We start from the raw sequence: 26,177 nt of genomic DNA, 5'->3' as shown, positions 1-26,177 counted from the left end.
TATTTTTTACTTATCTGATTGGTGAAGGAAGGAATAAAATAAAAAAAAAATGCTGCAGCAGAATATGAAAAATAGTGCTTTGGAAAGAGAGAAAATGACAAAAAAAGAGGCATTAAAATAGAGAAATAGAGGGACAAATGAATAGGAATAGAAAGAGAGAAATAGTAAGAGAAACAGAAAGAAAAAAAAGAGTTACTAGAGGGTAGTAGGATGTGTGTTCTTATAATCCAGGTAACTTGCTCTTATTTGCTAATGCAAGTTCATTCATGTGTCGCTATCTGAGTATGAAGGAATTTCTTCTCTCCCACAAAGTTTTGTCATACTCAGGTCGCCCAGTGTTCGTAGTTACTAAGAGTAGTAGTAGTATTAGTAGAATCATATCTGAATTTGCTATGCCTTGTTAGTATGAATTAGATTCAATATGCACTTTAACTTAGTAATGAAAACAAAATATATTGAATGGCAGAATATTTTGTACTTTTTTATTATATACCCTAATTTGTTTTATTGTTGTAGATTATCTAATCAGTAGGTTTTGGCATGAAATGGGCCCTGTCTGTGGTCATGTGATAGTTGTCTTGTTATTTTATTTTTTGATCACATCATCGTTGCAAGTTATTTACTATGCGATTTTTAAATCTTCATAAGTAAAAGATTTGAAAGTAGTTTTTAGTCTTTCAACCACTGAAGATGTACTTGTGAATTCTATTGAAAATAAAATAAATTCTAAAAGGTATGCCATTAATGAGCCCATGTATAAACCTTCCCTTAAACTGTGCACAAGATAGACATATACATAGAGATTCTTGAAATTTGTGATATACAATAACGCGAATTGTTCTGTTTTAACAATTTTTTCAACATTTTGTATACTGCTACTTATTTCCATAATTCCAAAAAATGCAATTTTGGATCGCGAAATAACGCGAAGTTCCTAACAATGTGCATTTTATCAAATCTGTATTCTGTATTCATTATCATCAGTAACAAGGAAATGGATAAAGTCGTACTTCTCAAGTGCTGCATTCATGGATCTGATGAGTGACAGCCTGCATATTACACATCCACATCATTGAATCTAGGAATAAGTCACAGTATGACCTCTAAGTTAAGTTATTGTTGTGTTGTCGTTTCGTGTAAAACTGCAACTCATGTTCATGAGAATAAAATGCACATCGTTATTCAGGAAGCTATTCATCACAATCTTTAATAAAATTTCTTGCTTATTTTTAGAGTACTTGTGATATATTTCAATGGGTGGAAGGAAGAGGAAGATTGTCTGACTGAACGAATGTGGTTTTGTTCCACAGTTGGATGCGTCTCGGCTTCCTCACAGATCCCAAAGGAAAAGTCCCTGTGAAAGTTGTGGCACGAACTTTCGCGTCAGGCAAGACAGAAAAGCTGGTGTACCAGTGCTTATCTGACCTGGGGCTTCCCAGCGGCAAGGTAGGCTGTTCCTATGGTTTACTTTCTCTCTTTAGCATTTATGTAAATGATAACAATCATTCAAGTTTGTGTGACCATAACTTATTTGTTTCGCTTATGTTTAGTACTGAGATCGGCATTTATACAATTCTCATCATTACCACCACCACCACCACCACCAGCACCACCACCACCACTAACAGCGACAACCACCATTACCACTCCTACCACTACCATCAATAAGAATAACCATAATCGCAATGGCACAGATGATGGTGATTATGATAGAATGTTGGTGAAGTATGAAATATGCAAAGAAGCAGGAGAAACTGTAGCTTAATACTGGTATCTGCATGATCTTAAACAGTTTATGACAAAAATGTTACTGTATTGTGGGACCTTTCAGTAAAACTGACGGAGACGTTTTTGTTTATATTCTCCTCTCGCAAGTCTTGTGGAGTGGATGATTGGAGTTACAGTCACCCTTACTGAAGAGCAATGACCTCAAGGAGCACTGGTACTCTTTGCAGCATTACAACACGTTACATTTCGTATTTTCAAAACTATTGGGCGTATTAAAAAACTTATTTGAAAAAAGTTGTTCACATTGATTTCATCTATTGCCTCTGTGAATTAATGTAATAGGTTCCCTTCCACCATATATATCTTTTATGATTTCTGTCACTGCCACTGCCAATTCACATTTCATATTGCTGGTGTGACGAAAACTGCGAAACTATCGCATTGTGTATGTATCTGTTCATTCTTTAGTCTTTTTTATCTTTACAGTTTTGTTTGTCTGGGTAACACGAGTAAAATGAACAAGGGCTCTGGTTACCTTCACACACTTCACTTATTCACGACACATGTTATATTTTATGTGCAGAATGATGTGATAGAGCCTGAGGACTTCACTTTTGACAAGTTCTATGATTTGTATCATAAGATCTGTCCCAGGAACGACATCGAGGAGCTCTTCCAGTCTATGTGAGTGTAGTCAGTTTGAACAGTATTATTTAACACTATTGTCATTATTGTTCTCTACCATTTAGTGTGCATTTCCTTCTATTTTCTCAGTGTTCTGTTTCAAGGAATATTTACCTAGGTAGTATAACATGGCAAAACCGATCTGTGGAAATAGATGTACGAGGCGCATCCAGAAAGTAAGTTTCCCTATTTTTTTTTAAAAAAGAACACACACTTTCAGGAAAACATTTATTGGCAACAGGTACAGCAATGTTTCAGCTATTTTTCAACATAGCCACCATCAGAATTGAGACACTTGTCGTATCGTGGGATCAACTTTTGTATCCCTCTGTTGTAGAACTCTGCCGCCTGTGAATGGAACCAGCATGTGACAGACGTCTTGAGCTCTTCGTCGTTGCCAAAATGCTCACCAGAGGATAGGAATTTCTTGAGGTGCAAGAAAACTTGAAAATCGCTGGGAGCAAGATCAGGATTGTAGGGTGGATGATGAAACAACTCCCAGCCAAATTCCGTCAAAACAGCTGCTATGCGCCGAGCCGTATGTGGAGGAGCACAACACCTGCAGTAAGCATTCCACGCCTCTTGTTTTGAATGGCACGTCGCAATTTTCGCAGTGTTTCACAGTAACGGTCAGCGTTCACTGTTTCACCTCTTGGAAGGAAGTCAATGAGCAGGATGCCCTTCCTGTCCCAGAACACCGTGCACATCACCTTCTGTACCGACAGCATCTGTTTGAATTTCGTCCTGACCGGTGATCCACTATGCCGCCAATGCATTGACTGCTGCTTGGTTTCCGGGGTGAAGTGCGAAATCCAAGTCTCATCGCCCGTGACGATCCTGTCGAGGAATTCGTCGCCGTCATCGTGATATCATTGCAGAAATGTCAGTGCTGCTCCTAAACGTTGCATTTTGTGTTCGGGTGTCAGGTTTTTCGGCACCCACCTGGAACACACTGTTTTGAACAGCAGGTGCTTAGTGACAATCTCATGCAACAAGGATCGCGATATCTGCGGAAAATGGCTGCTCAGCTCCATAATCGTGAAGCAACGGTTCTCCATGATGCACTGCCGCACCAGCTCAACACGATCATCATTGATGAGGGACGGTCGCCCACTGCGCTCTTCATCATGGACACTTTGAGGACCTTCGGAAAACTGCCTACACCAGCAACGCACCATCTGCTTACTCATGATGTTCGGCCCATAGACCTGACAGAGCTGCCGATGAATTTCAATTGGCACAATGGTTTGTGCATTAAAGAATTTTATCACCGACCGAACCTCGCAGGCGGTGGGAGAAGGAATAAGAGCTTCCATTTCGGACCACTGCTGCCACGCTACTGGCACCAGGCGGGACCTGTCCGGCTGGCATATGATTGATACGTCATAGATCTGTTACGCATGTGCAATTGACACGGCTAATTACGTTTACTTTCAAGGGAAAAAATCGGGAAACTTACTTTCTGGATGCGCCTCGTACTTGAACAGAAATGATATGGAACTACTGTATGCTTTTATGTGCCATAGCAAATTGTTCAGGTAAATGCTCATTCTTTGACATCAGGATTAAAAATACAGCGAACAGACTGTGTGGAGCTTGGGATTTGTTTATTTTGATACATATGTTTAACTGTGTGTTCATTCTGTTTGTGAAGCACACAAGGCAAGGCAGAAACAATCAACGTGGACCAGTTCATCCTCTTCCTGAACGAGAAGCAGAGGGATCCGCGACTGAACGAGATTCTGTACCCGCTGTATGATGAGAAGCGTGCAGCTGAGATCATCAGCACATATGAGCAGGATGAGCAGGCGCGCAATGAGCGTGAGTGACATCATTCATTCATAGTGTTCTACCCAAAGTCAGGTCTTTGACTGCAAACCCAGCACACTCCAACCTTCCCTATCTTCCGCCTTTTTCTTAGTCTCCGAATATGATCCATGTATCTTAGTGTTGTCTATCATCTGATATCATATTCTTTCCAGTGGATTCTTAAGTAGGCAGTTTCTTCTCGGTTAGTGACCCAGCCAATTCCTTTTTCTCTTCCTGATCAGTTTCAGTATTTTTCTGTCTTCACACACTCATTCTAGCACAGCTTCACTTCGTATTCTATCTCCATTTCACACGCTCCATTCTTCTCCATATCCACATTTCAAATACTTCCAGTTGTTTTTCTTCACCTCTTCGTAATGTCCATGTTTCTGACCCATACAGTACTACACTCCACACAAAGCACTTCACTAATCACTTCCTTACTTCTTTTCCAGAGATCCGCAGAAGATGCTCCTTATTCTATTAAAAGTTTCCTTTGCCATTGCTATCCTCCTTTTGACTTCCTGGCAGCAGCTCATGTTATTGCTTATAGTACACCCCAAGTATTTGAAGCTGTCCATTTGTTCCACCACCTCATTTCGAACTTGCACTTTTATCTTGTTTAGTTTTCTTCTGATAACCATTGTCTTCGTCTTGTTTGCATTTATCTTCATCCCATACTGCTCACATCTGTCATTTAGCTCCAGTAGCATACCTTAATATCGTCGTTTATAGTGGTCTCCTGTTCTGACACATTCTGACGACATTTTTTTTAGTGTTTCTCTCAGAAAAAAATTGAAGTTAGTGAGAAATGTGAACTGTGAAAGTTAATATAAAGGCTGAATAATTGGGTGATATGTCCAATGCTAGCCTTTCTGCCGTGAAATGAGTGGGTCCAGGTTCAAATCCTGGTTGGGGCAAGTTACCTGGTTAGAGTTTCTTTCGGGGTTTTCCCTCAACCTCTTGAAGCAGAATTGCTGGGTAACTTGGCGTTGGACTTCGGACTCATTTTGCCTTTATTAGCATTATTTCATTAATCATCTTCAGTAGTTACAGGTTGACCAGGAGGACATGGTGGACGTGGTTTCAGGATCCACCTACAGATGGCATCTGTCTACAGGAGCTGTACTTATCAAAAACCGCAGGGGCTTTAATAAATGGACTGCGATTATATATAGGGGGAGTGTAGCTCCCTTAGATAGATGACACCTTTGTGAGTCGTGGAATCGACGGCAGCAAGTCTCTCTGGTTAAGGATACAGCAGATTCATCCACGTGAACTACGAAGAGATGCCATCAAATCTGAGGAGGCTGCAGAGGAACATCACAGGTAGGCAGAGGGGCGTTCCTGTTTAGCGGACTCTGTCAGACCTGGATGCTGTAGCTGAATCTATAAGATGGCACCACAAAGTGAATCACGTGCTTGATGAGTAGTCCTAAGGACTTCAGAATCGTCCCAATAAAAAAAGGAGGTTGCACAATAAGCCTAAAGGTACGATCACACGTCGCTACTTTTGTAGCGATGCAGTACAAAAAACTGCGCAACTCTTGTACTGCGATGTGTGAGCAACAGTGCAATCCGAAAAGTAGCGGCTACCGAACCTGCTGCCCGCTACTTTTCCATGCTGCGTGCAGCTTAAAAGTAGCGCCGTATGAACAGGGTTCTCAGGGTTGCAGCCGCAGCATTCTTGATATTGGTTTTGTTGAAACTTTTGCTGCGGTTGCAACCAGTGTTACCACCCAAATGTGCCAATGATACTTTTGTTTGGATATATTTTAATGTTAAATGTGATGAAAATAAATTATTTGTAACAACTATTAAATACACAACACAGTCTGAGCATAATTGCTGACGATATAATTCATTTTTTTTTATTTTCCGTAGCGTTGTTCCAAACAGGAGGGTTGCCAACTTTGATTAGGTGAATATACTGTTGGTTATCATTTAAGTATATAGGCGTTTTTAAAAGCTTTATAGTAAAAATAATGTCAATTTCTGAATACTAGATATGACAGAAAAGCAAATAATAGATAAGTAAGCTTTTGGATGAGTTTATTAATAATGCGAACATAACCACAAAATGTATATTGAGAAGTCAATACGGAGATGGAAACCTGCAGCATGACTGCGGCTGCAAAAGTACCGCCTTATGTGTGAACAGACTCGCAACCTCCAGTTGCAACTTTTGCAACACTCGGGTTGCACAGCACGAAAAGTAGTGTGAGGCGTGCTACTTTTGGCTTACGTGTGAACATGACACGCAACTTTTGCAGCTGCAGTACAAAAGTTGCGCAGCAAAAGTAGCGATGTGTGACCGTACCTTAAGGCTGCGTTGCTTGCCTACGAGCCCTCCTTCGATGGAAAAAAAAAATTGGGTGATGTAGTAAAGAATTAAAATAGTGAGTGCTTCGGGTCTGATTTTGCAGGAAAGTTGACCAAAGATGGACTGATTCGCTACCTCATGTCTGACGAGAATGCACCTGTGTTTCTTGATCGCTTGGACATCTACATGGACATGGACCAACCTTTGTCTCATTACTACATCAATAGTTCCCACAACACTTACCTGACAGGTCGCCAGTTTGGAGGCCGCTCCTCTGTTGAGATGTACCGTCAGGTGCTTCTGGCAGGATGCAGGTATGGCAGAGCTTTAGTTTCCTTGAGGATTCACTTCATAAGTTAGTTGACAAGTGCATTGACTTTCAGATCCCAGGATGTCCAAGGGTATTAAGACAATGCTGAAGCAGTTTTTCTTGTGATACTCTCCTTTCCTCTCTCATTATTCGACCATTTTACTATCATCATTGTACTGTTCTTGGCCATTGAAAATTGTTGAAGCTTTATATCTAACGAGCTACATAAGCTGAATGGAAATCAAGAAGAAAAGGAAAAAAGAAGACAGTGACATAATTGGATACAAGGTGCAATCAATATATATTTCCTAACTAATTTTACTTTTCGTTCAGTTCATATTTCACGCTGTTATGTAGGAGAAAAATGTGTGTAGTAGACCTGCATAGGAAGGAAGGATATTGATAGTATATGTTACATACATGCTGTACTTTGATACTCGTTCTCTCGATTTTCCAATGTTCAACATTTTGTAATATTCAAAATGCTCTAATGAATGCAGTTTTTCTCCTATCTCAGTGAAATTTTGCACAGAAGTCCACAAAAGCATGTGAAGTAAATCGACACGTGTTTTCTTCTGCTATTGGAAGTATTCAAATCACCATGTGTTGAGGATGTGATAAGGTTTAAAAAATTGAAAAATTAACAACTAAAAAGGTAAATATTATTTTTCCCAAAAAGTAATTGAAAAAACATGAAAAGCATGTGTCATATTTTACATAAATCTATCAGGAATAAATTAAATATAAATTTAAAGAAAAATTATGTAAAGTTTGAAAGTTAGGACAATTATTATAATCCACTATTAAAAAAACAACAAAAATTAATTATAAGTAAACTAATTGGAATATCAAAGTGAAAATTTGTGTATTGCATGTCCACATTGTAAGAAATATGTGTTTAAAGTTTCAGATTAATTGGTGTAAAAATTTAGAAGTTAGAAATTTCACAGATTCATAGCCTTAAGAAAGCCGGTATAAAAGTATGAAATACATGTAGAAGGTTACTTGGATTGTCTTGAGAAAAATCCTTATTTGTGAATGTGTGTGACCCATCTGCCCAACCTAAAAACTACAGTTTCTTTTATAGGAGAATTATAAGCATACCAGAAAGAGCATCCATTAAAAGTGTTCTGATTGACTGCGTGAGATGCGGTATCTAGTGGAAGTCGCAGTAAAAGTGTTGTCAACATTTTAAAAGTTGTAGCATTATTGACATGGGGGAATCTCGCTTCCTGTCACTTAACTATATCCTTATCTAACTCACTCTGAATTTTGTCGCAATCCTTGCCTGCTGTTCTTTTGGTCGAGGGAAAATACTCATATTTATTTACTGTATGCTGGATGGAAGAAAATATCTGTGGTGAATATTGCCAGCATTGCAATGCTTGCTTCTCGTTGGATATGCTAGCAAATTACTGTTTTGCACATTGCAGCATTCATGGCCATATGGTGTAAGGAAAAGAATCAAAGAATGACGATTTTTTTAAGTAACTATCCATCATGGCATTAGTACAAAGTGCTTAGCATATTTAATGAAGATATAGTGACTGATTTGAACAGAATTTCTTCCATACCACATTTAATTTTATTACACCCTTCTTTAAATATATATCGACCTGGTTGGCGAATTGATATAGTGCTGGCCTTCTATGCCCAAGGTTGCGGGTTCGATCCCGGGCCAGGTCGATGGCATTTAAGTGTACTTAAATGCGACAGGCTCATGTCAGTAGATTTACTGGCATGTAAAAGAACTCCTGCGGGACAAAATTCCGGCACATCCAGCGATGCTGATATAACCTCTGCAGTTGTGAGCATCGTTAAATAAAACATAACATTAACATCTTTAAATATACCAGTTAGAAGTTTCACGAATGAAAAGTGTCAGTTTGGCACATTAGCTTATACCAGTTAGAATATGTTAGGCTTAGTTTATGTCTTATGTGTTTGTATGCAGGTGTGTGGAGTTGGACTGTTGGGATGGACTGGGAAAGGACGAGGAGCCCATTATTACTCACGGGAAGGCCATGTGCACGGATATTGTGTTCAAGGTATGGTAGATTTAGTGTGCTTTGTGCTGTGGGGATTTTATGCCACAGTTTATTTCATTTTAATGGTTGGAGACAATGCCGAAATTTCAAGCACTACTGCTAATATAACTTGCAAGGTTTCTGCAGCTATGGCAGTAATGAGATCAAAATATGTAACATTTTCTTTTGTATCTTCTCCCATGCATCTTCTTTGACTTCCATTCATACACCACATTTTTTTCATTAAAAATAATTGACAGGTGCATAGCTTTACTGTGCTGCATTTCTCTACGTGGATGTGATCACTTGTATATACCAGGTGTTTATCAGATTTGTTGGCAGCCATGTTGTACATGCTGATTGAGTATTTCAACAGTGGGAATGGGTTCTGAGGACAGAAGTTCTTTGAGATGGTCCCACAAATAAAAATCTAGAAATGTATTGAATGAACTATTTTCTAACAAATGAATAGGACGTGCAGAGCCACTGGATGGCCTGCACGTTCCCCAGACTTAAATCCACTGGATTTTACTCTACACGTCGACGACTGCATTCTTGCTTCAAGCCATAGTGAGTCATTTTGAGAATTTCCTGTAATGTTAAGCCTCTCTATCATTACTGCAACATAACTGTACCGATAACTCAGAAATGCGGTACAAATGGACACATGGTCGTATAACATTTTTTCATTGTTCTAGTGACGTGGGTCCCACATATTCAGATTCACCTTGTATATGTAAGTTTATAATATGCGTGTGCTTATGGTGCTCATTGCTGGCTTTTATTTATTAACGAATATATCTTAACAGCTATCAATATATATATTTTTGTTTGACATATATTAAGACTAATCTTAGTCCACCACTGTGAAGTAACAGTTAGCCTTCTTGACCATGAAACGAGTGGACTAGGGTTTAAATCCTTGTCGGGACAAGTTACTTGGTTGAGGTTTCCTCTGAGGTTCTACCTCAACCACTCGGAGCAGAATTGCTGCGTAACTTTTGGCATTGGACCTCGGACTTATTTTGCCTTCATTAGTATCATTTCACTAATCATCTCAGTAGTTTTGGCTTCATTAGTATCATTTCACTAATCATCTCAGTAGTCACAGGTCGACCAGAAGGACATGGAGGACGAGGTTCCAGGATCTGCCTATAGGCGGCCTCTGTCTGCGGGAGCTGCACATATCTAGGGAAGCCACAGGGTCTTTAATAAGCGAACTGTGGATGACCGGGGGAATGTAGCTCCCTTGGATAATGGCGCCTTGGTGAGTCGTGGAATCGATGGCAACATGTTCTTCTGGTTGAAGTTGCAGTAGATTCAGGCACATGAATTGCAAACAGATGCCATCGATCTGAGGAGGCTGCAGAATAACATCACAGGCAGGTGGAGGATCAGGTCTCCAGTCAGAACTGGATGCTGTGGTTGAATCGATATGATGACAGCATGCATTGAATCATGCGCTTGAAAGAAGCGATCCTAAGGACTTCAACAATCAATATAAGGAGGTTGTACAGTAAGCCTAAGGCTGCGGTGCTTGCCTGTGAGTCCTCCTCTGAAAGAAAAAAAAAAGACTAATCTTAACAATTTCCCTGCTAGAAGCAATATGCACAATTATCACACAAGGCATATTCATCTAATATCTCAACCACGTGTAAGGTTGACTAAATATACAGGGTGATTCAGACCACCCATAACAGTAATTTATTTCGGAAACTAGTGTATTAAAATTTTTTAGACAAAAATATTTACTACTAAAGCACATGTGAACTTTCACTTGAGCTTGATTTCATCAATCAGCCTTAATAGGAAGTAGGGTCAGTGGCGTATCACTTTAAAATTTCAAATGGGAGTTAGGTCAAATAAGGTACCATTTGATAGAGCTCTTTAAAACAAACAACTTTCATAGGAAACGTTTTTATCAATTCCTACTCTTTCAATGAGAAAACGTACAAAAAGACAATGTCATCAGTATTGAGAAATGTTACAAGACGAAAATGTAAACAGGACAATTAATGTTGACATTTTACTGAAAGGCTTCACAATTCTATTAATTTTTCATAAATTTTCAAACTGTTTGCCGTTCTGAGCAACACACACCTGTACTCTTCTTCTAACACTGTCAGTGACTTCTAACACTTAGGCGTGGTCAAGTGACTGGCAGAGTAGGAATTAATAAAAACGTTACTATGAAAGTTGTTTGTTTTGAAAAGCTCTATCAAATGGATCCCTATTTGACCCCACTCCCATTTGAAATTTTAAAGTGGTACGCCACTGACCCTACTTCCTGTTAGAGCTGATTGATGAAATCAAGTTCTAGTGAAAGTTCACATGTGGTTCATTCATAAATATTCTTGTCTCGAAATTTTTCATGCAATAGTTTCCGAAATAAATGACTTACGAGTGATCCGAATCACCCATTGCCTTTTCGTACGTTTTCTCATTGAAAGAATAGGAATTAATAAAAACGTTTCCTATGAAAGTTGTTTGTTTTGAAGAGCTCTATCAAATGGTACCCTATTTGACCCCGACTCCCATTTGAAATTTTAAAGAGATACGCCACTGACCCTACTTCCTATTAGAGCTGATTGATGAAATCAAGTTCTAGTGAAAGTTCACATATGGTTCATTCATAAATATTCTTGTCTCGAAAGTTTTCATGCAATAGTTTCCGAAATAAATGACTTACGAGTGATCCGAATCACCCATTCATTGCCTTTTCGTACGTTTTCTCATTGAAAGAATAGGAATTAATAAAAATGTTTCCTATGAAAGTTGTTTGTTTTGAAGAGCTCTATCAAATGGTACCCTATTTGACCCCGACTTCCATTTGAAATTTTAAAGTGATACGCCACTGACCCTACTTCCTGTTAGAGCTGATTGATGAAATCAAGCTCAAGTGAAAGTTCACATGTGATTTAGTCATAAATATTTTTGTCTCGAAAATTTTAATGCACTATTTTCCGAAATAAATTACTGTTACGGGTGGTCTGAATCACCCTGTATACAGTATGTATGTCTATAGCATACTTCTAATGCTTACGACAATAATAAACCAATAAGATAATAACTAACCTAACGTAGGGAAAATGGGTACTTAAAGACATTAGTTACGAAGTATTACTTCAGAATTGTGTGGTTGATGACAATTTCTGTTCCAGGATGTGATTTATGCGCTTCGAGACACAGCATTTGTGACATCGGACTACCCTGTGATTCTGTCGTTTGAGAACCACTGCTGCAAGGGGCAGCAATACAAGCTTGCCAAGTACTGCAACGACATTCTGGGAGACCTGCTACTCAAGGAACCTCTTTCTGACAGCCCTGTGCGTTGATTGAACATACGTATGTAGTTGTGATTAGTGGAGCCCGGATTTTTACATAATTAATTACATACTGCATTAAGTTTTTTCTCATCTGCAGCTCTGCAAAGGATAAATTTTTGTAAATTAGAGCATTGCCATTAACTTATTAAAATTAAATGTTAATTATTTTTACGTCTTTCCATGTCATTTACATTAAAACTACATACTGGCCTTCCTTAGCTTTGTAATCGATTTTAAAATATGTAATATAGTTAGTTTTGGAACAGACATTTTCATTGATATAGCAAATACTGCACTAGCTATTGTATGCAAGATTTGCAGATAGCCTCGACTGTTGCTAAAGTGCTAGCACGCTGGTCTTCCATGCACGCAACCCAGGTTCGATCCTCGGCCAGATTGTGATAGAATTTGTGGAGGACAAAGCATTTTGAAAGTTTACAAATTACCACGACTAGTTTTTAACAGTTGAGTGCCCAGTTTACCAAAGATAATATTTTACTCATTTATGTAGTCGGCCTTGGCAGGCTTGATTGATTTATATCTCAGATGTTCGTATCGATTAAGATCTCAAGGAGTTATGCACATAAAATGGCCACCAGAACTCAATTTTGGAGGTATTATGTTTTTCCTCACTCGTCTCGCCAGCTTTGAGGGTCCCATCGGTTTCGTGCGGATGTTTATAATAATTATGGGACTCCTTTGTCTATGCGGTGATATACTTTTCGTTTTGCTATGTTTATTTGTTCAAAAGTTATACATGATTCAACAAAACACTTTTTTTGGACATTATTATTGAGGGGTTGGTGACCTACTGTGGCGAAAAAAAGGTCATAACTCTACGTCACGATATGGCAGTATTGAAACAATGCAATGATAAAATGGGAATGATGAAATTAATTGCTCAGAGAAAATTGGTCCATTACAAATCTGACGTGGATATAAAATGATCCCTTTGGCGAGAAGCCAAGTACCTGTAAGTTATAGCTCAGTGAAATTCTTCTTGGATGTTGTTGGAGAATGTGATAGAGCACACTGTGGTTCCAGTTGAAGAGTGTTTGCTGTTTACTTGCAGTTAGAACCAGGGGCGCCATTGCCATCACCAAACCAGCTGAAGCGTAAGATCCTTATCAAAAACAAGCGGCTGAAGCCGGAAGTAGAGAAGGCAGAACTGGACCTCTTCATGCAGGGGCAGTTCGTTATCGAGGATGAAGAGAAGGAAGATGCCTCTGCCCCCATCATCGATAAGAAAGAGGTGATCTTGCTAATTTAGTGAAATACTGCTCTTTCCTTCAACAGTAATTTATAAGATTTTATTAACTATTTCACATTACAGTTGAGCTTTGATCATGGTCATTGTCACGGTTTTGTGAAAAAAATTAACAGCTTTCAGTAATAGAAGTTCTGTTATGTAGAACAATCAGACATGCCATTTCTATTTTCTCGTTATACAGTACATAAAATAAAAATTTAAGTGTGCTTAAATACGACAAGCTCATGTCAGTAGATTTACTGGCATGTAAAAGAACTCCTGCAGGACAAAATTCTGGCACATCCGGTGACGCTGATATAACCTCTGCAGTTGCGAGCGTCATTAAATAAAACATAACATTTTTTTTAATAAAAAAAAGTCTTTTCGAGATTTTCGCACAAATGCACGTTTCCAGAATCCTTATATCATAAAAGTAGGTTATGAAACAAGTTCATAATGTTATACATTATGGCATGCATGAGTCGATTTTTAGGGAACGAGTGAAGTGAGTTTCCTAAATTTGACGAGTGGAATAACTGTATAACATTATAAACATGTTTCATAAATTTTTTTTTTATGACAACATTATAAAACAATTGATAAAGAAATAACATTAGATTTGTAATGATGGGTAGTTTGATATCATGGTCTATGAAGAAAGAGGTTGCTATGACAGCAATGACGTATTAAATATTATAGCATGGCAAATTATCTCATAATGTTAACTTTTTGGACGATCATGCTTTTTTCTCTAGTTACCATTGTTTACATGCTTTTTAAGTTGACAGTACCGCATGTTCTGGTTATTATGCAAACAAAAGAAATCACAGTGCTGTCACAGTCTAGTATATACAGTCACGAAGCTCAATATGTAGTAAATATGCAAACATTAGATAGTTGCTCACCACTAAGATCGCTAATATCGCCTCATTACAGGCAATGCAAAATAGAACCGTCACATTCTATTGTTTCTAGCACCCTCAAAACTCAAGCTTCGTGACTGTATATAGTAGGCTGTGGTGCTGCTGTTATAACTACTTACCACACTAGTATGCAATAAGTAGAAACAAATGGAGCCTTCATTCAGAAAATTACTTCATATCTTCTTTTAGACTTTTCTGGTATTAACTTAGTGCAACCGATCCTCTATGCTTCTTCAGTCTCTTCATCCACTAAATCCTCTACCAATATTTTTTGCCGTAATCATTAAATGATTTCCAAACTTCTAATTAAACTTTTCAGATTAATACAAGTTTCATTACCAGAAACAAGAATGACTGTTTACACTGAAACAAAAGAGCCTACATACTGTCTTGGCAAGAACATTCAAACTTTGTTTTAATTTATTTATTTATTTATTTATTTATTTATTTATTTATTTATTCATTTATTCATTCATTCATTCATTCATTCATTCATTCATTCATTCATTCATTCATTCATTCTGAGGAATTAAGGCCATGAGGCTTACATTTTCATTATGAATGGGACTTTTTCTCTACATGTATAGAGATCGTGATTGAAACATGGTGCAATAAGTTTGCCTAAAGTAGACAGTAGATAAATTGTAGATAATTTTCTGTATTAGCTAAAATACCATATCATTGGTACCGGTAACTAATAAAATAAAACATAGTTCACAGGGTCCACACCTGTGGAGTAACGGTCAGCGCATCTGGCTGCGAAACCAGGTAGCCCGGGTTCGAATACCGGTCGGGGCAAGTTACCTGGTTGAGGTTTTTTCCGGGGTTTTCCCTCAACCCAATACGAGCAAATGCTGGGTAACTTTCGGTGCTGGACGCATTTCACCAGCATTATCACCTTCATATCATTCAGACACTAAATAACCTAGATGTTGATGCAGGGTCGTAAAATAACCCAATAAAATAAAAAAATAGTTCACAGGAGATGTCCTTGTTAAATAATACAGTGCTTGTAATTCCTTTTATCTAAATCATTGCATCTTTGTTTTCGATAGGAGATAGTAGAGGGCACTACTGTACCAGAGGACGTCCCCATTCAGGTGCAGTACACGGGATCCACCACTAATGTACACCCTTGGCTGTCATCAATGGTGAACTATGCGCAACCAATCAAGTTCCAGGGCTTTGACGTGGCAGAGCGTGAGTTGATATGAGTGGGCGTGTGTTTTGCAGGTTAAGAGGGAGGTGAGTGTGAGTCTGTGTGAGGAGTCTGTTCTTGATTTGCAGAGAAGGACATCCACCACAACATGTCTTCGTTTGCTGAAACCGCGGGGCTGGGGTACCTGAAATCTCAGGCCATCGAGTTTGTTAACTACAACAAGCGACAGATGTCCCGCATCTATCCCAAAGGCACACGTGCTGATTCTTCCAACTACATGCCTCAGGTGGGTGCTAGATGAGGACTGTAATTACAATACATCATGAATGCTCGAGTGTTCAATGGAATGGATGCACGTTTCTTCTCTGTTCATTCACAGGTGTTCTGGAATGCCGGCTGCCAAATGGTGTCACTCAACTTCCAGACACCTGACTTGCCCATGCAGCTCAACCAGGGCAAATTCGAGTACAATGGCAACTGCGGCTACCTGCTGAAGCCAGACTTCATGCGCCGAGCCGACCGCAGCTTCGACCCCTTTGCAGATGCCCCTGTGGATGGTGTCATTGCTGCTCAGTGCTCTGTGCAGGTTGGTGCAGCACTGAGTTTTCAGTTTATTACCAAAGCAAGCGATTTTGGATCCCTAACAGGCCCTAGTAGAATGATAGGCAGAGCTGGAGACACTATTTCTCCAAGTATCTCGATTGTCTCTATTGGTACTCTTCCTCCATTGTTCAATAAAATTATTGCATCATGCCATGAATAGTGGATCTCATATACAGTTACTTTATATTCTAAATTGTTGAAGGGTATAACTTACACCATTTCCATGTGGAATCCTGGGAAACGAGAATGCGGATGCTTTAGCAAAGAAGGGCAGCACTGCTACTTACAGACCTGTTACTAAATCTACGTATTACTCTGTGAAGAGATTTATTAAATCTACATACTTAGACTTCAACAAACAAAATCTGATAACTCAATCCCAAGGGAAAAAATGGAACTCCCTGCATCAAAATCCACAGTTAATTCCCGATTTACCACGAAAATCGTCTGTAGCTGCATTTAGATTGGCAACAGGCACTGCCATCGTGATCTAGACCAGGCCGTAATGCAGGTTGTGTGACGTCACTCGGTGAGTCGGGCTTTTCTATTTGAGTATACGGAGCTGAGTGAAATATATTACTTCATAGCGTGTCGGCGCTCAATTTTATTTAGTGTAATGTGTGTATAAGACCCCTTCACACTTCTTATTGCATAATATGTTGCAGAAATAATTACAAAACTGTGTTATTTTAATGTGAACGGAGTTTTACATGTTAACATAACCTGGTTGCATCAACATTTTAAGTTTGGAATGGAAGCTATTTTGAGATTTAATAAAGAAGAATTATTTATATTGTGATTTTAATTTAGCACATCTACCTTCCTTACTTGTAGGTACAAAATTTACCACAGTCCCTCCTATGAAATTAATGTATGTACAGTTGTGTGTTAACCTGGTAGATTAGATAAATACAATTCATTACAACCCAGTATAGTAGGGAACAAATAAATAATACAATTAAATTTTTATTCAATGTAATATGTGCATAAGTTCCATTTATGTGTTGCATAATGTGGCAGGAATAATAAATAAAACTGTGTTATTTTTATGTGAAGAGAATTTACCATGTTAACATAACCTATCTGCGTCAACATTTTAGGTTAAAGTTGAGAACGAAAACTGTTTTGAGATTTAATAAAGAAGAATATATTTTAGGATAAACTTCAGAACACGGTTACCGTCCTTACTTATAGGTAGAAAATTCACCACAGTCCCTCCTATGATATGTACATACGTTATATTACTTAGTAGCGCTGAGGTATAGTTCCGGTAATTTCTGAACTGAAAACAGTTGAATTTATTTTTTGTGGAGATGCATTTGATCCTATAAGCAAGGCATATTAAAATCCTGAACGAACCGAACTAATTTGTATATGCAAGATGTATGAATACGAAGGGAACTACCTCAGCGCTAGTTTAGCCCTAGTAACATATTAAACTAATCAGACTTCAGACTGGAGTACCGTCTGAAACGAATAAATACAATTGAAGTGTAGACAAATTGCATTTATGAGTTATAAGTAGCGTTATGCTTAATTATAATGCATAATTGCGAATATTACTGATAGAATAAACATAACCTATAACTTCAACACATTAAAATATGCGTGCGATGCAACTGAAAATTGTTGAAACGTGCATAAATGAATGTGCAAGAATTTCGTAATGAAGCATGAGTGCTTTATTTCAACTAATTACAATTCTAGATACTGTAACAGTAATGAAAACTATAGGGTATAATTTTTCGTAATATACTATATGTATCTCGTTTTTAGTTCAAATTGTGTATATTATCAAACGTCGTATTATTTACTCATATAATGTAGGTTGTTCACAAATAAAAAGGGCGCAATAATTTAAATTTAATAAGACAAATACGGTAAACTAGCAATAATGGATTAGACAAGAGTAACATCGGTAACGCTGCACTTAGGCCTAATCACAACTTACTTCACATGCCAGTCAATGTTTCACTTTCACGTATATATTATTACACATATTTAGCCTACTGTTTATAAGACCAAAATTTCACTTAAGCACATAAGGGCGCAATATTTAATCGAAATAAAGGCAGGTATTACACATACGAACTTTGCCTGCAACAACGTAATTTTCACACCAAAAATAATATTATACCTTAAATTGCAAGTAAATTGTGTCTCAAGTGTCTCACAATCACTGTTTAAAATTTTACTGACGCAATTACACTGCATTTCAGAGAAATATATGTTATTCTTTATGCACTGCAACTAATCCATATGGTTGAAAGACCGCCTTTCGCGATCAGCTGTTCAGCGAGTCACGTGGTCTGCCTTACGGCCTGTATTAGATCACGATGGCAGTGCAACAGGCCATGATTGTTTGGCCAAACACCTGCATAGAATTGGAATATATCAGTCCCCTAACTGCCCATTGTGCAACTCAAACCAAGAAATGGATTCGGAACACCTCAAAATCTGTGCTTCAGTGGCTGACCATGATAATATCTTTAAAAATATTGGAGTGCAAGAGGTCAAATGACTTTATTGTCAAACACCTGGCATTAGAAAACAACAAACAACAACATATCTGTACAATAATACACGAACACAACTATTAGAAGAAATGGTCAATGATATTTGTAGCTTCAGCTCTAATCAACAGTAACAACAATCGAGGTTGTCAGGCAACAATATAAAACAAAAGGTGTGAAATAAATTAATGAGGTGTATAAACAAATTGAATGCTCTTTCATATTGAAGTATAAATATATCTTTATTGTAAAAAAAAATTAAACATTTTACAGTATAATTATTATAAAAAGTGTAAAAATATAGGGCTGTCATTTGAAATTTATAAAGGGGGTCAGGGTGGCTGGGGATGAGGGGTTAAATCTAAAATGTAATTAAGCCTGGTTTCAGACTTCCCTTCAGTGTCTAAATTGACGTGTTTTTTGTTTAAATTGATTCAGTTTAAACAATTAGTTTGTATAGTAACTAGACTACAACTCAGTGCCAATCATTGAGGCTGCTCAGAATTGTGTGTGAGGTTCGGAAATGTTTTCCAGGTGATTGCTGGGCAGTTCTTGTCTGACAAGAAAGTGGGTACGTACGTGGAAGTGGATATGTATGGGCTTCCAACTGACACCATCAGGCGAGAGTTCAGAACGCGCATGGTGCCATACAACGGGCTGAATCCTGTTTACAATGAGGAAGCTTTCCTCTTCAGGAAGGTTTGTATGCACTGAGCACCTGATACAACTTTTTCGCCTTTATTTCCGTCTGAACTCATATGATACAGAAATATCAATATAAGACATTTCTCACTTTGCTACTAAATTTAGAAGTGATAATAAATAATAAAATCCCTTGAAAAAGGATTCGGATTAGTACTTTTTCTAGTGTCAGACTGCAAAAAATTTCGACCAACAACCTTGTGAGGTAATAGATCGAGATAAGTCATTGAGAAAAAGGCAGTATAAAACTCATTATGATCCTTACAAATAACTAAAACCATCAAGTGCCTTGAATTATTTTTCTACTACTAGTGACATGTATAGTTTACAAAGCTAGTAAGATTGGATCTACATTTGTCTCTAGATAAAGAATGAAAGAAAAACGGAGTATTCTACCTCATACGGTTGTTAACAAATGAATAAATCTACCAAATGGACAGTCTTTAAAATCTGTTACTGCATGGATGAAATTCATATCCCTTTATCTGGCACCACTTGTATGAATTGGGGCTAAAAATAAAATCTTTCTTAATAATCTACAGTTATTATATACCTTGGAGGTTGTTTCAGATATATTATTATTATTATTATTATTATTATTATTATTATTATTATTATTTTAATTATTTTAATATTCAAGCATTTGACATATTGTCTTCCGCTGTCTTGCGTTCCAATACAATGTCGTTAAGTTCTGACCACAATCATGTTTCAGATACTGTATATTGAAATTGTATTAATTAATCAATAAATACCTTAGATCAGCTGGATGTATGTAATGCCTGAATTCTTGCTTGTCATGTCTGCTTCAGGTCGTGCTTCCAGACTTGGCTGTGCTGCGATTTGGAGTGTATGAAGAGAATGGCAAGCTATTGGGGCAGCGTATCCTACCCCTGGATGGCTTGCAGGCTGGATACCGCCACATCTCCCTGCGTACAGAAGCCAACTTCCCCATGTCCCTTCCCATGCTGTTCTGCAATATTGAGCTCAAGATCTATGTGCCCGATGGATTTGAAGGCAAGCAACATCTTCACTGTGTGCTTTACAGCTGTCTCCTTTTCTTTCTTTCTTTCTTTCTTTCTTTCTTTCTTTCTTTCTTTCTTTCTTTCTTTCCTTCTTTCTTTCTTTCTTTCTTTCTTTCTTTCTTTCCTTCCTTTCTTTATTTCTTTCTTTCTTCCTTTCTTTCTTTCTTTCTTTCTTTTTTTCTTTCTTTCTTCCTTCCTTCCTTTTCTTTCTTTCCTTTCTTTCTATCTTTCTTTCTGTTAAAAATACAACTAACTATTTCTGCTATTGCTTCAACTACTACTGCTGCATTACTATTTATATTCTGCTACCTCTACAATTGTTTCTACGTCTATCACTACACCATTACTACTACTACTACTACTACTACTACTACTACTACTACTACATTAGTGTCTTACAATGTTATTGCCAACAAGTGATGGAATTTTTTAAAAAGTCGAAAGTTTTATCTTTCCCTTCTTAAAAATCTGCTCTCCCTGATAAGTTGTTTCAAAAGAAGCATAAAGTGAGTAGGATGTGAAGTGTAACATATAGATTACTTGCTTCATTGGATTCTTGTGAACTCTGCAGACTTTATGGCAGCACTGTCAGACCCCCGAGCATTCCTGTCCGCCCAGGAGAAGCGTGCTCAACAGATGAAAGTGATGGGCATCGAGGAAACGGACATCAACACACAGGACCTGCAACTGGGAGGTGATGGATCAGGTGCAGGTGGAGCAGCTGGCAAGAAGGGCAGCAAGGGGGCTCCTCAAGGGGCCAAAGTAGAGGAGGAGAAGAAAGGTTTTTTTTCATATCTTATTTCTTTTTCTGTATCACTGTCTTATTAACTATATTTGTTACTTCAAAGTGTGTATTCTGCAAGCCTCACTTGCCTTACATTTCTCGAGCATTGAATATAGTATTTTTAAGCTTAAAAAATTTTTCTCCATTATTAAAAAATTAAAAAATTGATTTTTTTTAACCAAAAATAACAAAATTTGACTCCTGATTTCCCTTTAACATTCCATGTTTATGTTATTGTTACATTTTGTTTCCAATCAGTCTACATCTTAAGCGTTGTGTGTGTGTGTCGACCTGGTTGGCGAGTTGGTATAGCGCTGGCCTTCTATGTCCAAGGTTGGGGGTTCGATCCCAGGCCAGGTCGATGGCATTTAAGTGTGCTTAAATGCGACAGGCTCATGTCAGTAGATTTACTGGCATGTAAAAGAACTTCTGCGGGACAAAATTCCGGCACATCCGGCAACACTGATATAAGCTCTGCAGTTGCGAGCGTCGTTAAATAAAACATAACATTTTCTTAAGCATGTGAACTTCACGTGCAGACTGAACTGTTGTGGTAACAAACTTCCCAGAGGACAGACATGTGGGTTAATGAAGCATACACAGATATATTTTTAACAAACTTTGTAATTAAAAAAAAACTTATTACGTGTTGTTGTTTTGTAGAGGACCTGAAGTTCGAGTCTCTGACAGCAGAGTCACTCCGCTCAGAGAAGGGCTACCAGAAAGTTGTGCGTAAGCAGCAGAAGGAGCTGGATGCACTCAAGAAGCGCCAGCTGAAAGAGCAGTTGAGCATGCAGAAGCAGCAATGCACAGCCATTGAGAAACTCATCAAGGGCAAGAAGTATGTATATCAAAATAAAAGTACAGATCTACAGATGCGATATGAATCTATCGTGCTGGGTAACTTTTGGTGCTGGACCCGGACTCATTTCACCGGCATTATCACCTTCATATCATTCAGACGCTAAATAACCTAGATGTTGATACAGCATCGTAAAATAACCCAATATAGTAATATGCGTTACAAGAGCGGTATGTTGACGTTTTCATGTTCGAGGAAAAGATTGAAAAAGCGAAACGTAGTTGAGTTTTTTTAATTTCCGAGAACATGAAAACAAACATACCGTTTGTGTATCGTACATTATTTTGTGCGAAGATCGTTTATTACATACCTGAAAGAGGAATTTCTAATTAGTTGCAATGAAATCTCCATCTTGGTTTCTGTTCAATGACAGCAACTTTGGAAAACAAATATATCTATCTTCAACATTGTTCCTATAAAATGTTTTCTGTGTTTACTATACTGCAGCAAGCCGTGATATACGTCTGTCTTTTTTTTTCCCCAGTCTATGATGAGTCTGGAATCTTGTTGATTTTTTCACGGCTTCCTTAATGTTACTTGCATTACAAATGCAGTAACTTTTGTGGTGTTGTAGAGTTTACTTAATTTTTGCAAATATTTAAGAACAATAATTAACAGTGCAATTTAGGTGAAATTGCAGTGGTAAGTTTCCAATTTATAATTATTACTATATTGAACGTCTTTAAAAATAATATGTTAAAAGCCTAAAGCAGTAAAATGAATATGACGCTTAAGCGGTAAGAATAGGGAAATTGTTATGTGTGTTAGGTTGGGAATACTGAATGTGGTATTTCACACTTACCGCGTATTGGTTTTGTGCGGAAAGCAAGCAAATACGCACGATCTCGCACAAAAATAAATAAAAATCTATCGTTTCTTTAAATGACACTATGTAATTGTTATCAATATTTCAATTACCAGTAAGCTCGTCAATAATTTTTCAAAAATATATCACAGTGGGCCATTCTGATAAACAGAACGTCTCCCTGTTTTAACCCTTGTGTAACATTGAAAGGCTCTGTCATGCCTATTTGTTGTATAACTTTAGCTGTTGTCTCTATCATGGTTAATCGTGTTAGTTGTACTAACTTTGAAGGTATTTTAAAATATAGCATAATCTCGAACATTTTATTTCTGCCATTACAGTCGTATGCTTGTTTAAAGTCTACAAAAATCTGTGTTAGGTTCAGGCTATTTTCTCACATCCTCTCCATCAATATTTTGACTGTAAATACTTGGTCTGTGGTAGAGTATCAAATTCAAGTCTAACAAAAAATTCAGTTTATTGAAACTATGTTGCAGCAAGAACGAGCTTGTGTCTGACCCCGCTGTGCGCAAGCTGGTTGCAGAGCAGACGTCACAGTGGAGTGAGATGATGGAGAGGCACCGCAAGGATGAGTGGGAGGTGGTGAAGCAACATCTGACAGATCAGCAGGACATCCTGAAGCGCCTATTGGAGGCTGCCCAGGCCGTGCAGATGAAGCAGCTCGAGGCCAAGCATGACCGGTATGTAGTGGTTACTGCAGGGAGTGAAATATCTTGTTTCTAGTTCTTATTGCAAGAGAAAGTATTGTAATGCTGCAGAAAATTGATTTCTATATTTTCATGGAAATGAATGTTTTTAACATCCGTCATACGAAGAAATGATTTGCAGTATAAAGGTAAGCGTTCACTACATCGTATCGCACGCATCGGACGAATCGCACGGATCGGAAAAAGACTATCTTTGCTGTAATTGTTATGTAACCGTGTTCACTACATCGTATTGGACGCATCGCCTCTCGGCAAATCCGTCCACGTTTCTTGGATGGGCAACTTTTCCGATGCGTGCAATCATGGCCTTCTTTAATAAATCAATTTTGTTGTGCCATGTTCAGTGTCGCGCCAAGATGGCAGACGGAAAACTTATTTTGCGTGTAGAAAATTGCGAAGAATTATATAATTTGAGGCGTTCCCATTACAGTAATGAAGTCGTTCCTTGCAAATATATTATGTAACCAATATTTCTTTCGTTTCTTCCTCTTCAATTAAGACACATGAAGCAATTACAAATTCTTATTCGCTAACAGACGTAATTAATAGACCTAACCTCAACTCCTCTGCTTTTAGTAATGTCAATATCGTACGACATCATGTTTTAAACAGCTGATAGGAGAATCCGATGAGACGATGAGGTGAAGCCGTTACAGTGAACGCACTGTACTTAAAATAGCCGTTGCATGCGATTCATACGAGGAGTGCGATACGATGTAGTGAACGCTTACCTTAATACTGCCTACAATGAAGTCATGAAAGCCAATAAAGAGCATTCCTAACCTCACAACCACACATCAAAATATAGCCATATATACCTAGGAGTTAAATTTCCCATCGTTTGACCTATGAAAGTGGTTTTATATCTTAAGGAAAATTCGTTTTAAACCTTTCAAGATTTTAGTGTTATTACTAATTTGATTATGTTATTTTAAATTTGTATACAGTAGGGATGTGACAAACGGTTATTTTCTTGTAACTGTTATAACTGTCTCCGTTACTTTTGATTGGTTGTTATAAATAACGGTTATAAGTAACGGTTACAATTTCCTGCCGGAGGTAAAATAGCAGTCACATAAGAGGAAGTTATATTTAACGGTTAAATAACTAGCAGAGACACAGAAGCAGTTAGTTATCCACGAACAAGTTATATTTGAATGCTAAATAACTTACATTGTAAAAATGATTGAAAACGTTGACAAATACATTTGTAGCAGAAATACCATAAAATATTGGATTGATTGAACTTCAAAAGTAAAAACATTAACAGAAAGGACAGTAATGAAGATTTCAACACTCGTAACAAACACATTGAAATTTCTGTGTTAACCAGACATCCACATTCCACTCACTGCGATACACACTACACAATAATATAATACGTTTTGTTACTTTTATAACTAGCTACGAGTAATGTTATATATAATATACATATATCCTTAATTATTAATATTAGCATATAATATAGACAAAATGCAATGCAGTTATAATAAATCATAGAATCAGTATCAGTACCTATATAAATAAGCTAAGATTTTCTTACACCCCCCTCCCCCCATATTGATAGGCTAAATCCACCTATGAAATAAGTAAGCCCCTAATGCGACAAATCATGCAATATTCGTTTACTTTAAATATTTGAAAACTTTATATTACGACGAAGGACATCAATAGCTTATGATATATTATAATAAACGAAATTGATTTATTCATCATGACTAATTTTTTGTGATGGTTTACTTGCAGATACACATTCCACGGGTGGAAATATTTTATGAAGAGTATAGCCCTTATAATAAATTTTCTTACAGATTTAATAACAATCATATTGTGAAATATCACATTCTCGGCTCTGATCGAAACCGTGCTCTGTGCTCTGCTTTAGGGAACAGACTTAGTTGATATTTTTGTAACCAGATGGTGAAACACATTAGTAATGCCGCGCTATCTTGTGGACCGGTTGAACACTACGTAATGATATCACTGTAACTAGTTTCTTTTGCTGAAGTTATATCCAGGCGAGTAACTAGTTATTTCGTGTCCAAATTATTTTCGTAACCGTGTTACAATTAAGTAGCTGTTACAAAGAGAATGGAGAAAGTTATACAACGCAGAACTGCACGCATTGTATTCTCACCTGATATAATTAGGAACATTAAATCAGACTTTTGAGACGAGTAGAGCATATAACACATATGGGTGAATCCAGAAATCTGTATAGAGTGATAGTTGGGAAACCTGAGGGAAAAAGATCTTTGGGGAGGCCGAGACGTAAATGGGAGGATAATATTAAAATGGATTTGAGGGAGGTGGAATATGATGGTAGGGACTGGATTAATCTTGCTCGGGATAGGGACCGATGAAAGGCTTATGTGAGGGCAGCAATGAACCTCCAGATTCTCTAAAAGCCATTTGTAAGTAAGTATGGATTTTTTTTTTTAAACAATTTATCGATCGATCAGCACATTTAGCGCTATACAGATCATTTCTAAAATATAAATACAATATATGACACTGAATTGAGGGCAGCCTAGATTGGGCTCCTCAGTGAACAAAAATAATTGTTAATAAATAATTATTTACATGGGTTGGTGTGATGATAAATTTTGATTATAAT

General features: G+C 37.6%; 1 protein-coding gene across 2 annotated transcripts in view; it reads left to right on the top strand.

The window, feature by feature from the left end:
- Positions 1-26,177, top strand: part of LOC138710977 (1-phosphatidylinositol 4,5-bisphosphate phosphodiesterase-like) — an 85,057-nt gene that overhangs the window by 35,466 nt on the left and 23,414 nt on the right. For both annotated transcript variants that reach the window (XM_069842214.1, XM_069842215.1), the window contains exons 6-20: positions 1,311-1,446; positions 2,312-2,412; positions 4,067-4,233; positions 6,648-6,858; positions 8,809-8,902; positions 12,043-12,207; positions 13,280-13,459; positions 15,435-15,579; positions 15,667-15,824; positions 15,918-16,124; positions 19,189-19,353; positions 20,169-20,373; positions 20,953-21,162; positions 21,829-22,006; positions 23,330-23,533. In XM_069842214.1, coding sequence (XP_069698315.1) covers positions 1,311-1,446; positions 2,312-2,412; positions 4,067-4,233; positions 6,648-6,858; positions 8,809-8,902; positions 12,043-12,207; positions 13,280-13,459; positions 15,435-15,579; positions 15,667-15,824; positions 15,918-16,124; positions 19,189-19,353; positions 20,169-20,373; positions 20,953-21,162; positions 21,829-22,006; positions 23,330-23,533 — 2,526 coding nt within the window. The remainder of the gene's footprint in view (positions 1-1,310; positions 1,447-2,311; positions 2,413-4,066; positions 4,234-6,647; positions 6,859-8,808; positions 8,903-12,042; positions 12,208-13,279; positions 13,460-15,434; positions 15,580-15,666; positions 15,825-15,917; positions 16,125-19,188; positions 19,354-20,168; positions 20,374-20,952; positions 21,163-21,828; positions 22,007-23,329; positions 23,534-26,177) is intronic.

This window comes from Periplaneta americana, chromosome 12 (assembly GCF_040183065.1).
Source record: "Periplaneta americana isolate PAMFEO1 chromosome 12, P.americana_PAMFEO1_priV1, whole genome shotgun sequence".
Taxonomy (NCBI): domain Eukaryota; kingdom Metazoa; phylum Arthropoda; class Insecta; order Blattodea; family Blattidae; genus Periplaneta; species Periplaneta americana.
The sequence above is the reverse complement of the archived record's forward strand: the minus strand, read 5'-3'. Positions and strand labels throughout refer to the sequence as shown.